This window comes from Olea europaea, chromosome 9, assembly GCF_002742605.1.
Source record: "Olea europaea var. sylvestris chromosome 9, O_europaea_v1, whole genome shotgun sequence".
NCBI lineage: Eukaryota > Viridiplantae > Streptophyta > Magnoliopsida > Lamiales > Oleaceae > Olea > Olea europaea.
Genome location: NC_036245.1, coordinates 14,207,400 through 14,221,775, shown reverse-complemented (window position 1 = coordinate 14,221,775; position 14,376 = coordinate 14,207,400). Strand labels below are relative to the sequence as shown.

General features: G+C 33.0%; 1 protein-coding gene across 2 annotated transcripts; it reads right to left on the bottom strand.

Moving 5' to 3' along the window:
- Positions 1–4,423: 4,423 nt before the first annotated feature.
- On the bottom strand, positions 4,424–12,691 carry LOC111399759 (12-oxophytodienoate reductase 3). 2 transcript variants are annotated; one of them, XM_023027230.1, is made up of 5 exons: positions 12,519–12,691; positions 12,000–12,140; positions 7,080–7,210; positions 6,091–6,273; positions 4,424–5,293 (listed from the first exon to the last, which is right to left on the bottom strand). In XM_023027230.1, the coding sequence occupies exons 1-5, from the start codon at positions 12,596–12,598 to the stop codon at positions 4,632–4,634; spliced, it is 1,197 nt and encodes a 398-aa protein (XP_022882998.1). In that variant the 5' UTR covers positions 12,599–12,691; the 3' UTR covers positions 4,424–4,631. The 2 variants fall into 2 exon arrangements, with proteins under 2 accessions (XP_022882998.1, XP_022882996.1); XM_023027228.1 differs by lacking the exons at positions 12,000–12,140; positions 12,519–12,691 and adding exons at positions 9,541–9,681; positions 10,023–10,182.
- Between the last annotated feature and the right edge of the window lie 1,685 nt (positions 12,692–14,376).

Below are 14,376 nucleotides of genomic sequence, written 5' to 3'. Positions count from 1 at the left end.
TGATATTGTTTCTATTATTATTACGAAGTCCAATCCTGAGACAGGGCAAGCCATAAAGCCATGTTTGTTTAGCATTAAGTCACTACATTATTTGAGGACAAACAATAGTTTAAGTTTGGGGGATTTGATAAGTGTATTTTTACACTAATTTAGCTCACAAACATGACTTAAATATGGACAAAGTAGTTGAATTATGACTTAATCTCGTTAAATTCATGCAATGTAGGTGTTTCTATGGAAAAGATGGAATTTAGAAGAAAAGAGCCGAAAAAGGACCAAAACGGAACAAAGCAATAGTTCGGGGACCAAATGTGCAAATGTTGGAAAGTTGAGCTAAAGTGCAGAACTAGAATGAAAATATATCAAGTATGAGATTGAGGATGATACAAGACGATCGGAGGAAGAAAGAAGTAACATTGGACAGAATTGAAGAAAAGTGAAAGATGAAGGATTAAATTGCAATTAATCAAAAGATGAGCCGAGCAAGTGATCAATGAATTGATTGACCTAAACATCAATTAGGAGTCAATATTTGATAAAAGAACAAAGGAAAGAAAGAAAAGAGATCAAAAAAAAGAGAAAACGGAGTTCAGGGACCAAAATAGCAAGGTTGTAAAGTTACAACCTTGCGGCCGCATGCAACTATACCATGCGGCCGCACATGAGGAGGTAGGGATATTATTGGGGCATATCACTTGAACCACGCGGTCGCATGGGTTAACACCATGCGGCCGCATGGCTTGAAAATTCGATGAAAATTCTGAACTTCCGTTTTTAATTGAAACTCCTTCGGGGCTCCGTGAGGACATGGTATGAAAGCCAAAATTCATCAGAAATAGGGTAGAACGTCCAGGGAGAAGAAAAATATAAATTTTGGAGGCAAGAAACACGAACTTGAAGCCGATTTCACAAGAATTCAAGCGGGTTTTCAAGGTTTTATTCAAGATTTCAAGAATTTTCATACGGGTGCTATTCTTTCTATTTATTAATTTCGTTTTTTTCTGTAATTATGAATCTTCTAGGCTAGGTTTTCAATTACTAGGTGATCGATGAACCATTGTTTGTTATTTTAATTGCATATTTCATGAATTTAATATAAAGACTCGTTTGGATAATTTGATTGGTTTATATGCATTAATTTTCTTCCACAATTAGTGGCCAATGATTGTGTAAGTGTTGATAACTTGTTTCTTACATTCGAGAGAAGTGGAATAGGTTCGATAAGGTATAAATCAACATAGGGTCTGATAGGAGATAGAGATATATCCCTATGCTTTATGCAATTCTTTAATTGTTCACAAAACCATATGCATTTTTGTATATTTGTATCATCCATAGAGATACAGGCTGGTGGTGTACAAGAATAGGTCTAATATATATTGAGAGAATATATTGGATAGAATTAGGAACATTGAATTGACAAATTTCTATCGGGTCATTAATTTTATGAAATTAGGGTTTTTATAACTTCAATTGGGGATTCGTGATCTTAATGACTTTAGTTTGATTCATTTCCATAAATTAGTTTTTGAATTTGCATAATTTTATTTACTTGAGTGTTTGAGTCGTTTAATTAGAGAAATTTTGAAATTAGGGTTTCTAATTGAGAAATTAGGGTTTTTAATTGAAATTAGGGCTTTTTGCATTTAGACCATATTTTCACTCAGTTAGATTCGGCTAAAGTTAGATTATATAGAATTGAACTACTCAATCTTTGAGGGACGATATTCGGACTTTTTAAAATCCACTTTATTACTTGTTACGAACCGTACATTTGCGATAATTTTAAATCGAAAGAATTATTTCGTGAACATGGAATTTAATAATTTATTGTATAAAGCAAGCTCAGAAATTTGTTAGATGACTTCTAGGCTTGACCGACTCCCTGCGAATTATTTTCAACAAATAGGAGATTGAATAATCAACAAATAGTTCTTAAAGTTGGAGCTTAAATATTTATATTAAAGTATTGAACTTATGGGCATAAGGGCTTTAAAACTGCAACTTCCAAGGTTAATCATAATAGTGGAATATCAGACGAGAAATTCATTCATAATTGTCGCCGTCTGATACAGTTTCTAATGTGCATGTATTTTTGTGTGAGTGGTAAATGCAAGTAATTTGAGCCGCATATATGAATGCGCGTTTTCATGTTTGGTTCCGATTTTTTATTTCAAAAAATCAACTTTTTGATCTTTATTTTTCTAAGTTAGTCATCATTTTTTACTTCTCTAACGGTCAAAAAATAATTATCATAATTACTACCAAACAAACACTCGGTGGTTATGATCACTTTGTGTTCGAACAATAAAGATTAATTTTGTTCGGATCCAAAGGCTAGGTTCTGTTTTCCAAAATCATAAATACGGTGTCTTTAGCATCATCGTAGTTTCCTATCAAGGCACTGAGAGTATCTTTGGACTATTGTATTTAGAATGCTAAAAACTTTTAGAGTCCTTTGATTATTTGGAATAACAATTTCAAAGAATTTTTTTTTTCAAAGTGATTCTCAAAATTGGGGTGTTAGACTGTTAGTACTGGGGCTTTGTCTAGGGATGATGGTGTTCTATCATCATCCTCGTCTTTGATGATTTCACCGTGCTCTCCCGTAGTACCTTTGATAGTTCTTCTATCTGGGAAGCAGGGGCAGACCGGGCAGGGGGGGGGGGGGTTTACAGGGTCAAGCAACCCTCTAGATTTAGCTTCTTCTTTTTTTTCATTAGAAGGTACCCTATAAATTTTATTTGTGATCCTCTAGCCCAAATCGTCTGGATCGTCCTTGCTGAGAAGTATACAAGTCAATGAACATTTGGGATTGTCTCGTTTGGGACGATTCTCTCTTTCTAGCAGTCTCTCAAATAGACGAGATAGAGAAACATTTAAAAGAAGCTAACAAATTGGTAGCAATCATTTTGAATTACATTTGCCATGTTTTGTTCAATGTATATACATTTGGAAGGAAATACTACAGTGGCATTATATTTCATCAAACTTGATTTCTCTAAAACGCTTTCGTTAGCCACTGGCTGACAAGAGCAATATATGCCATAAATCTCCACCTTTGGGTGGTTCTTAAATATGCGAACTTAGAAGTCACCAAAGAGAAGGGATATTGTAAAACATTTTTGCTCGTATTGTTCTGCAGACTCTGTGTGTCGAATACGTTTTATGTTGTTTTACCGTCCAGAGAGATTTGCAAGGTCACCACATTATTTTAGTTTCATTTGAATGTAATGTTTTTGAATGACTTGATAATGTAATTTTTGTAATTTTGTATTTCCTTTTTGTAATGAAAAAAATCTTTTGAACTTTCGATTCGTTCATTGATGCCAATATTAGCCACTTGAGTATATAATACGGCGCATTCTGCACAAGTTGGAAAGCTCGTACAATTAACTAAGTATGATTTATAGACTTCGCGATATCATTGAAGTGTAAATCCCCCTCAAGATCCACCACCCAGTATGACTCGTGGAATTAGTTTCCATTGTTAAACTCGAAATTGAGATTAACAAATTCCTATCATCTGGTCAGAATTTTACAACTCACAGATTTTATGCTTAATTAAGAGTAAGAAGAGAAATTACTGTTTGAAAGGAGGATATTCAGATTTGCATGCATTTCTTTATTCCCAACTATGCTTATTTATAATTTTTTATGAGGTCATGGGGGTCATTACATCCTTCCTGTTAATGATTCATGTCAATCATTAATTAGTAAACTTGTCACCGTTTGTAGAGACTCACTCACCTGCTAGAGATTCTAATTCTAGTTACGTGGATGGGGACATTCTACTCTTGTTGGACCGGTGAGTATATAATTACATTAAATTTTGTGTTGAAGATCTTGCTGCAATTTGTTGCCGCGATATGATCTTGTTTCAGTTAAATCCCTCGTGGCATATAATTTCCTCTGTTAACTGGAATACTTAAAAGAGCAACTTGAAATTTCACAATGAACTTCAGCAACCATTTTTGAAATAATCTCATTATGTTAGTGGCAGTTTTTCAGTGAACACATAAGAGCAGATTTACTTTTGCCAAGAAGTGATAAAGAAATGTGAATAAAGGGAAAATCCAACAAATATCAAACGGCCTAGATGTACCAAAAACCAATAATTGAACAGGAAAAGAAACACACTGTGCATGGATTCAGCAAAATAGCATTCTCAAATAACATCCACTTCCACTATGTATAATGGACACCAAATTAAAGGTCTTAATTTGTATACCTATGAGTTGAAAACAAAAACATGGTACAACTGGGAAATTCATATTTCAAAAAAGATTTAAACTTGTCCATCAAGACACTATTACTCTATTAGTCAAACCAGTATTAAGTTAAGAGCATTTCTGTTACACTTCCACAAGTCAGCAAATATTCTGAGATTGCACCTTTAATGCTAAGAATGAACATTACCCGGTTTCAATCAAATAGAAAATCATCAAATCTTTCAATCTGTTATTAAAACGAAAGGCCATGGCAGAGCACAATGGATTTTCAATAGGACATAATACAGTATACAGAATGGATGGGACAACAAGAGAGAGCTAGTTTACAGCTGAGGTATACAACTGATTACACAAGCTCTAGGCTTCTATAAATAAGTATAGGTGCCAATTGATTCATGATTACAAACGTGACAAAGGTATGTTAGAGGCGTTATTACTGGTCAGGAAGGGGTAATCGGTATATCCTACAACGGGATCATGGGTATAGAAAGTAGCCCTAACGTACCTGTTTAAAGGTGCGTTGAGCTTGAGCCTCGACACTAAGTCCGGGTTTGCAATAAATTGCCTGCCATAAGCCACCAAATCAGCATCGCCCTGAGCCACAGCTTCAATTCCAAGCTGCCTAGTGAATCCACCACTACAAATGAAAGTTCCCTGATAAGTCCTTCGCCAAGTCATCATGAATCGTGCCTCCTCATCTGGACTCCCATGATTGCCAGATTCTGTTTGCCCATAGGCTGTATATCGAGGCTGAGTCACGTGTAAATATGCGAGCTTTAATCCACAATCTATTTGGAGCCTGTTGAGTCTCTCAATCACTGCCAGGCCTAGGCTGAGTGGATCGGAGTCCATCGCATCAAGATGATCGATTGCAGGTGACATTCTAACACCGACTTTCTCGGCTCCAATGGCTGTCACAACTGCTTGAACTACGTTCATTATGAATTTGCAGCGGTTTCCAAGAGATCCGCCATACTCATCTTTGCGTTCATTGATCCCATCCTTGAGGAATTGGTCAATCAGGTAACCATGAGCCCCGTGGATCTCAACGCCATCAAAACCTGTTCATTTTGCATCATTAGTAGGTATTAGGTAACGATATCACCCTGCTGCTAACCTTGTACTCGAAAAGCTAAAAGAGTGAAGAGATTTAAGGTGATACAAAGAGATTACATTTGTCAGAAATAATATATTATAATGCTTAATATTGTGTATTGAGAATTTTCTTCACTCCTATTAGGGGTAACTGCATCTGCTCTCCTTGTTTCGTTAAAGTACAGCAGAAGCCGTTGTGTCCTTAAAATAATATGACAACCCTATAGTAAATGACAAGATTCTCAATGGATTGAACTGTATCTGGAAAAATGACTTCAACGATGGAGGGATTTTGTATTCAAAAGTCTCATCAAAACAATAATATATATATATATATATATATATAAATATTTTAGCATGGCAACATTTGCATTGACAATTGCAATAAGCATGGGGAAATTGCGAATGTGGAGAAGATGGGGTGATAAGACAAAATTATTCCCACAGCCACCCTCCGCGTGCAATAATTTAGTACCTTAAATTTCCATCCATCTTTTATTAGCCTCATTACCAATCTTCAGGTGGTGAGAACAATTATAGGATATTCATTTACCGAAAATACGTATAGCTTGTTGAATCATCAAATTTTCCATACGAGTATCTCGATAACTAGTAAGTACATTTCAAGTAACAAAAATGTGTACCACAAAAATTAACTTCGCTCCTCCATAGAATCATAATGTGGATTTTTCAAGTGAAGATAATATAATTATATTTCTAACACAACATTCACATAATCCTCTAATGAAAAAGGTTGACTGACCTGCTTCAATTGCATTTAAGGCAGCCTGGCGATAGTGTTCTACCACCTGCGGTATCTCATAGGTTTCCAATTGACGTGGCTTTGGGTAAATCCCGTAACTCCCATCTGGCATTAGAACTCTCCACCTCTTTGATATTGGCTTGTCCGTGGAAGCTATTGGAGAAACCCCACCAGGCTGAAGCACTGTGTGTATATCCATGGAAACTTACTAAATTTGAACTATTACGCAATGCATATGGAAATTCTTTTTGATTACTAGATTTTATCAATGATTTCTGGTACAAAAAGACAATAAAAACCATTTGGGAAACTAAAACATTTTCCAAACTTCGTGTCAATATTTAGTCAAGAACTCAGTAGCACAAGTTGTATAAATATAACCCTCGTATCTCATCTTGTCACAGATGAGATATTATCAAAAAATACACTTCCGAAGATGCTGCTTCTTTATCTAAAACCAGTATCAGCATCCAATTCTTCAATTTACTAACTGAAGCACTGTGCTTATAAATTCCACTCTCGAAATAAAAGTACAATGCACATAGGAAATGCTTTTTGATTACTGGCTTTTATTAATGATTACTAGCATAAAATGTCAATGGATTCATTGGTTTTGTGGGGACGGGGAGGGGGGGATTCGTGAAAGTGATTGCCAATTTTCTCATCACCTCGGTTGTGGGTAAGTTTTATGAACAATTGATAAGCACTACTAGAAATTACTTTAGAGTTGTTCTCAGTCAAATCACAGCCATTTATTGGCATTACTAAATGCTAGGAAGCATCATCCAAACCCGTGACTCTGTAAGACCTCCATGCAAGCCCTCGGTCATTGAGCCGACCTCGTCTATTCGAAAGGACACAACCCCAGCCAGCCTTCCGAATTCTACCCCAGCTAGGACATGCGAGAAGGATATAACTCGATACGGACACACACGCAATTTTTCAGAAAGTACAACAAAACATGGTGCTTCCTAGGCTAAATGGAATACCTTGATGCGATGCCCTGCCCACATGCCACAGTTGACAGAATATAATTGCTCCTTTCGCGTGCACAGCATTTACTACTTTCTTCCATGCCTCAATTTGCTCCTTGTTAAAAATGCCAGGCACATGTGGAAACCTGTAGCCACAGAAAAGAAACAGCAAAATTATCATCAGATTGGAACAAACATTAAGGGCCATTTGGTATGACTGTCGAGAAGCCAGAAGGAGCATCCTGACCCGAAAAGTTGGTTTTGGATTCATTTGGCTAATTTTACAGAAATGTTTCTTCTAATTAGAAGGCTTGAAAGCTGGTTTAATGTGATTTCCTCTAAAAGAACTTTTGAATTAGAAAGTTCTTTTAGAAATTAGTTTCCAAACAAAATTAAGTTTAGTTTATGTAGGAACCTCTTCAAAAAAATTAAAAGTTATACCAAATGGAGCACGTGAAAATCTCTTGAATGGTCCTGTAGTAACGATGGTAATAACAACTTAAGTACAGTTGATATAGTTGAAGCACATGAATCCCACAAGGCTTTATAGTAATGATAAACTTGAAATGTATGATTGAATATTATTCACCATTACAAAAACTAATGGAGCCACTATATATATATATATATATATATATATATATATATAGACACACAAACTTTTAGAAAGAAATTATATTATATTTTTAAATTTTATGTAAATTTACTTAAATAGACATATATAAAATTAAATAAAAATATATCACTATATATAAATTCATTCACTAATAATTATTTTCAATAAATTCTTTTGAACATTTTCATAAAATCCTGATATTCATGAAATGCCCTCTTCAACTAAAGTCAAAACAACAAAGAAAAAGACACCATTAGAGTGAATATATATATGAAGAAGAATTTGAAAAAGTAAGGATTACCTTTCATTGTGGGTTTGATGAATTTAGTACGTGAATAATTCTTGATTTGTGTTTTGATTATTTGATAATGTGCCTTTTGAATTCAAGTTGTATTAGTAAGAAATTTCATTCTGAATTATTTAAATTTTATGTTGGGATTATTTTTCTTTTCTTGATTTTCTTTAATTGAAAACATTGATTGCTATCTTTTCTAATAGTATTATCAAAATAAAATTTAAAAATTTTGAATTTTCTGTTGGGATTATCTTTTTCTTTTCCCCCTTGATTTTCCTAAATTCAAAATTATCACAAGAAGTAAAGAAATTTGAAAACGCATGTTGATGGTAATGATTAATATATGAAAGGACTATGAAAAAAATTCTAATGGGATAGATATATAACAATGGTGGGATAAATACATAAAAATGGTGTGGATGTACATATATATACAAATGATGTGGATAGATAGATGAAAGGATTGAAGAATTTATATAAAATTTAAAAATTTTGAATTTTCTGTTGGGATTATCTTTTTCTTTTCCCCCTTGATTTTCCTAAATTCAAAATTATCACAACAAGTAAAGAAATTTGAAAACGCATGTTGATGGTAATGATTAATATATGAAAGGACTATGAAAAAAATTCTAATGGGATAGATATATAACAATGGTGGGATAAATACATAAAAATGATGTGGATGTACATATATATACAAATGATGTGGATAGATAGATGAAAGGATTGAAGAATTTAAGATGGTATAGATAATATAAAAATGGTGTGGATGGATACTGTTTAAATGAATGGATTTAATAAGGACAATATTGTAATGTGATATAGATGAAAATAGGTTTTTCTTTTTCTTTTTCTTTTTTCTTTTTTCTTTTTTTTTTTTAAGCAGGGAAATATATAAAGTGAGATAGATATATAATAAGGATAGTTGTAAATAGCGGCTCCCAAAGTAATTTCGTTCTCACTATATTAAATAAATATAATTATTTTGCCAGTACTAAATGAAAATGAACAATTTATTTACTTTACTAATAAGAAATTTTAAGTAGGAAAATAATTTATGTAAATATATTTGGAACAGAAATTTTATTAAGAATTAAATTTTAACAAGAGGTTAATCTTATGCCAAACATGCCATGTGTCAACTGTCATGAAGTGTAAGATGTAATACCAATATATCAATAAAAAATACATAAAACCACTAAAATTCGTAATATAAAATGTTAAGATATACGTCAAACAATAATTCATAATAGACCTAAAGTAAGAGAATGACTAGACATTGTGACATGTAAATTGTAATGCTTATAAAAATGAATTAGTAACGTGATGTCAATAGAATAAGTAGAAAACAACAGATAAAATAACAATTTGATTAAATTTTTAAAAGGATTTATTAAAATGTCACTCAATCGAGCATACTACCAAAAAAATTCATTTACTCAACTTTAGCTAATCTTGTAGGGACTAGAAGCAATTTATGAAAAGCACCTAAAATTTTTCCGTGCACTTTGTCCTTTCTAGATGTTTTTCAACACGGCCAAACAAGAATAAAAATTCAGAATTACCCGGCGGCGGTGGGGGATATCATGGTGCCCTCCGTGATGAGAAATCCACCATTGGTTGATCTTTGGGCGTAGTATTCAACAAGGGCCGGCCCTGGAATGTTATTTAGAGCTCTGCACCTGGTCATAGGAGCAAGCACCACCCTGCATAATTAATTCCAAACTTTATTAACTTCGAAGAAAATAGATAACAATTACATTCGGATAAATTTAATAAAAAAAGGTTAACATTTAAAAAGTTCAAAAGTTACTTCACAACCAAATCGAGAGAATCGCTGATAAGCAACGAAAAAAATTAGTAATTTTAACTGAACTTTTACAGCCAATAGCCTCAATTTCTGTTGAATTAAGTTTAAAATTCATCAAATAACAGCAGAGATTACACCAATCAATCGATCGACAGCTGGCCACGAGTTCGTGCTCAGCGAAACGCTCCCCCCAATTGGAGAAAAGAAAACAGAAGCCGTAAAAGTAGGAATATGTACCTATGAGAAAGATCGAATTTGCCCATCTTGTATGGCGAAAATAGAGCTTCAGCTGCTCGATCCAACTTCATTTCAGCCATCGTTGATCTGCAACGGAAATATTTTGAGTGATCAAAGGAATTGAATGTGCCTTTTATATTAAATTGGATGGTGGGGTTTAAAAAGTGAGTCTGTGTGGGAATAATGAACGTGGGTGGGCTTATGCAATTTGGCACGCGGTTAATGTGATCTTTGAAATTATTGTATGTGTTGACTGATATTTTGTTTTTGTTTAATGGCCCCCCATCCAATTATGAGGGTGAATTGACCATGTTGTCCCTAAAATCTAGGACGGAGAATTTTGTGTCCTAACTCCTAAATGTGGTGAGGGTTGAACAATTAAAATTGTAAAATCGAATCGAAATTACTTTTTTTAGCCGTTGGTCTGAGTTCATTTGAATTCATCGATGTATTGGTTTCGAAACGGTTTAGTTTAGGATTCAATATTTGTAAATTGTTTCAAACTGTCAAATCATTTAGAAAAAAATTTAAAAAAAATTCATTTAAATTTTATCCAGTCCAATTAAAATTAAATATGTCAATGTTGAAAAGAAAGATTCGGTTTTCTCAAGTAGTTTTGAATATGTGTTTTCTCTTGATTTGCAGTAATACAATTGAAGAACACAAAATGAGATTGAAATTTTTTTTTATTTGTGTTCTTCGAAAATATTTGAACCACCAAATAACTTGAAAGGCATCTCTTAGGTTTCGAAAGACAACTAATGGAAAGATTGTTTTAAGAAATTTCATTCTGAATTATTTAAATTTTATGTTGGGATTATTTTTCTTTTCTTGATTTTCTTTAATTGAAAACATTGATTGCTATCTTTTCTAATAGTATTATCAAAATAAAATTTAAAAATTTTGAATTTTCTGTTGGGATTATCTTTTTCTTTTCCCCCTTGATTTTCCTAAATTCAAAATTATCACAAGAAGTAAAGAAATTTGAAAACGCATGTTGATGGTAATGATTAATATATGAAAGGACTATGAAAAAAATTCTAATGGGATAGATATATAACAATGGTGGGATAAATACATAAAAATGATGTGGATGTACATATATATACAAATGATGTGGATAGATAGATGAAAGGATTGAAGAATTTAAGATGGTATAGATAATATAAAAATGGTGTGGATGGATACTGTTTAAATGAATGGATTTAATAAGGACAATATTGTAATGTGATATAGATGAAAATAGGTTTTTCTTTTTCTTTTTCTTTTTTCTTTTTTCTTTTTTTTTTTTAAGCAGGGAAATATATAAAGTGAGATAGATATATAATAAGGATAGTTGTAAATAGCGGCTCCCAAAGTAATTTCGTTCTCACTATATTAAATAAATATAATTATTTTGCCAGTACTAAATGAAAATGAACAATTTATTTACTTTACTAATAAGAAATTTTAAGTAGGAAAATAATTTATGTCAATATATTTGGAACAGAAATTTTATTAAGAATTAAATTTTAACAAGAGGTTAATCTTATGCCAAACATGCCATGTGTCAACTGTCATGAAGTGTAAGATGTAATACCAATATATCAATAAAAAATACATAAACCCACTAAAATTCGTAATATAAAATGTTAAGATATACGTCAAACAATAATTCATAATAGACATAAAGTAAGGTAATGACTAGACATTGTGACATGTAAATTGTAATGCTTATAAAAATGAATTAATAACGTGATGTCAATAGAATAAGTAGAAAACAACAGATAAAATAACAATTTGATTAAATTCTCAAAAGAATTTATTAAAATGTCACTCAATCGAGCATACTACCAAAAAAAATTCATTTACTCGACTTTAGCTAATCTTGTAGGGACTAGAAGCAATTTATGAAAAGCACCTAAAATTTTTCCGAGCACTTTGTCCTTTCTAGATGTTTTTCAACACGGCCAAACAAGAATAAAAATTCAGAATTACCCGGCGGCGGTGGGGGATATCATGGTGCCCTCCGTAATGAGAAATCCACCACTGGTTGATCTTTGGGCGTAGTATTCAACAAGAGCTGGCCCTGGAATGTTGTTTAGAGCTCTGCACCTCGTCATGGGAGCAAGCACCACCCTGCATAATTAATTCCAAAATTTATTTAGCTTTGAATGAAAAAGATAACAATTACATTCGGATAAATTTAATAAAAAAGGTTAACATTTAAAAGTTCAAAAGTTACTGCACAAACAAATCGAGAGAATCGCTGATAAGCAACGAAAAAATTAGTAATTTCAACTGAACTTTTACATTTTAATTAATTGACTCATAAGCTATCAAGGAAGGAACAACTAATAGCCTCAGTTTCTGTTGAATTAAGTTTAAAATTCATCAAATAACAGCAGAGATTACACCAATCAATCGATCGACAGCTGGCCACGAGTTCGTGCTCAGCGGAACGCTCCCCCCAATTGGAGAAAAGAAAACAGAAGCCGTAAAATTAGGAATATGTACCTATGGGAAAGATCGAATTTGCCCATCTTGTATGGCGAAAATAGAGCTTCAGCTGCTCGATCCAACTTCATTTCAGCCATCGTTGATCTGCAACGGAAATATTTTGAGTGATCAAAGGAATTGAATGTGCCTTTTATCTTAAATTGGATAGTGGGGTTTAAAAAGTGAGTCTGTGTGGGAATAATGAACGTGGGTGGGCTTATGCAATTTGGCACGCGGTTAATGTGATCTTTGAAATTATTGGATGTGTTGACTGATATTTTGTTTTTGTTTAGTGGCCCCCCATCCAATTATGAGAGTGAATTGACCATGTTGTCCCTAAAATCTAGGACGAAGAATTTTGTGTCCTAACAAATGTGGTGAGGGCTGAACAGAAATTGTAAAATCGAATCGAAATTACTTTTTTGAGTCGTTGGTCTGAGTTCACTTGAATCCATCAACGTATTGGTTTTGAAACGGTTTAATTTAGCTTTTAATATTTGTAAATCATTTCAAACCGTCAAATCATTTAAAAAAAAATTAAAAATAAATTCATTTAAATTTTATCCGGTCCAATTAAAATGAAATATGTCAATGTTGAAAAGAAAGATTCGGTTTTCTCAAGTAGTTTTGAATATGTGTTTTCTCTTGATTTGCAGTAATACAATTGAAGAACACAAAATGAGATTGAAAAATTTTTATTTGTGTTCTTCGAAAATATTTGAACAACCAAATAACTTGAAGGGCATCTCTTAGGTTTTGAAAGAGAACTAATGTAAAGACTAAGTCCTTGTTTGAGTCACATTTTTTTCTTAGAATGCATTTTTAAATAGTATTTTGATGGAAAATACGTGGTTAAAATATAAATAAAAGTTTTGGATTTGCGTATAATATTATTTTATTGAAGAATGTGATTAAAATGATGTCAAATCACTGTTTAAAAATATATTTTTTTGAAAAAATGTGACTCAAATATGGCCTAAATTATTTAATGCTGACATTTAAAGTGTAAATGAGAAATAATTGTAAAAAAAAAAAATAAAAAAATAATAATAATAATAATAATAATTGTATAACATAAGTGTGTGGCCACCAAATAAGGCAGTTCACACGCAGGTCGGTCCCCATCTGGTATCACCAATAAGCGGCTGCCTTAGTGGCTCCATCATCTGAAATGGGCAGGGCAGGTTGGGGAAATTGTACCGGTGATGTTGTAGAGGAAGAAAATTATATATTTTCTTTTTATTTAATTATTTTCATTTCATTTAATGTGCTATGGTCTTTGACAAAAAAAAATAGCATTTACTTTTTTTTACGACTAACTGAAGAAAAACCAGTAACTTAAAGCATTCTAATTTGAAAAGTTCGAGAATCCTCGGCAGTTTCAATCAGCAATTAGCAGCCTAGGCTTTGGACTTTTCAGTTGTTTAATTTAATTATATTAGTTTTTCAAAATTTATAATCTATACCCCATATGAAAAATATCCAATCGACATCGGGGCTTTGAAGTGGTTTATTACTTGGATAAGAGATGTATTGGGTTCGCTCAGAGGTAATTCGTCTCTTTTTGGGATAGTACAAACGCTAATATGTGCAGAGAAAAGTCAAATTTGGAATATACTCCGACTTTAGGTCAGGTCAAACGGGCCATGAATGTGAGTATCGAATCTATTTTCTTATATATGAGATCGCCCAACAATCACTCATCCAAGATAGGCACAAGGAAGAAAGAGCTAATCCCCCTACAGGAGACTTATTTTTTCATGTGTATTCTTCTTTAATAGAAACTCAGTGCTATGTAGCCCACGGGTCTACTTATTTACGTTATCCGTTTCGATTCTCAACATATCACTTCACAGTGACACCTGCTCACCCCGTG

Coding starts and splice junctions, on each gene's coding strand:
- LOC111399759 (XM_023027230.1), bottom strand. CDS start 12,598: ATGGCTGAAATGAAGTTGGATCGAGCAGCTGAAGCTCTATTTTCGCCA. Junction 6,274..7,079: donor GGGCAGGGCATCGCATCAAG/GTATTCCATTTA, acceptor ATATACACACAG/TGCTTCAGCCTGGTGGGGTT. Junction 5,294..6,090: donor CTTAAATGCAATTGAAGCAG/GTCAGTCAACCT, acceptor CAAAATGAACAG/GTTTTGATGGCGTTGAGATC.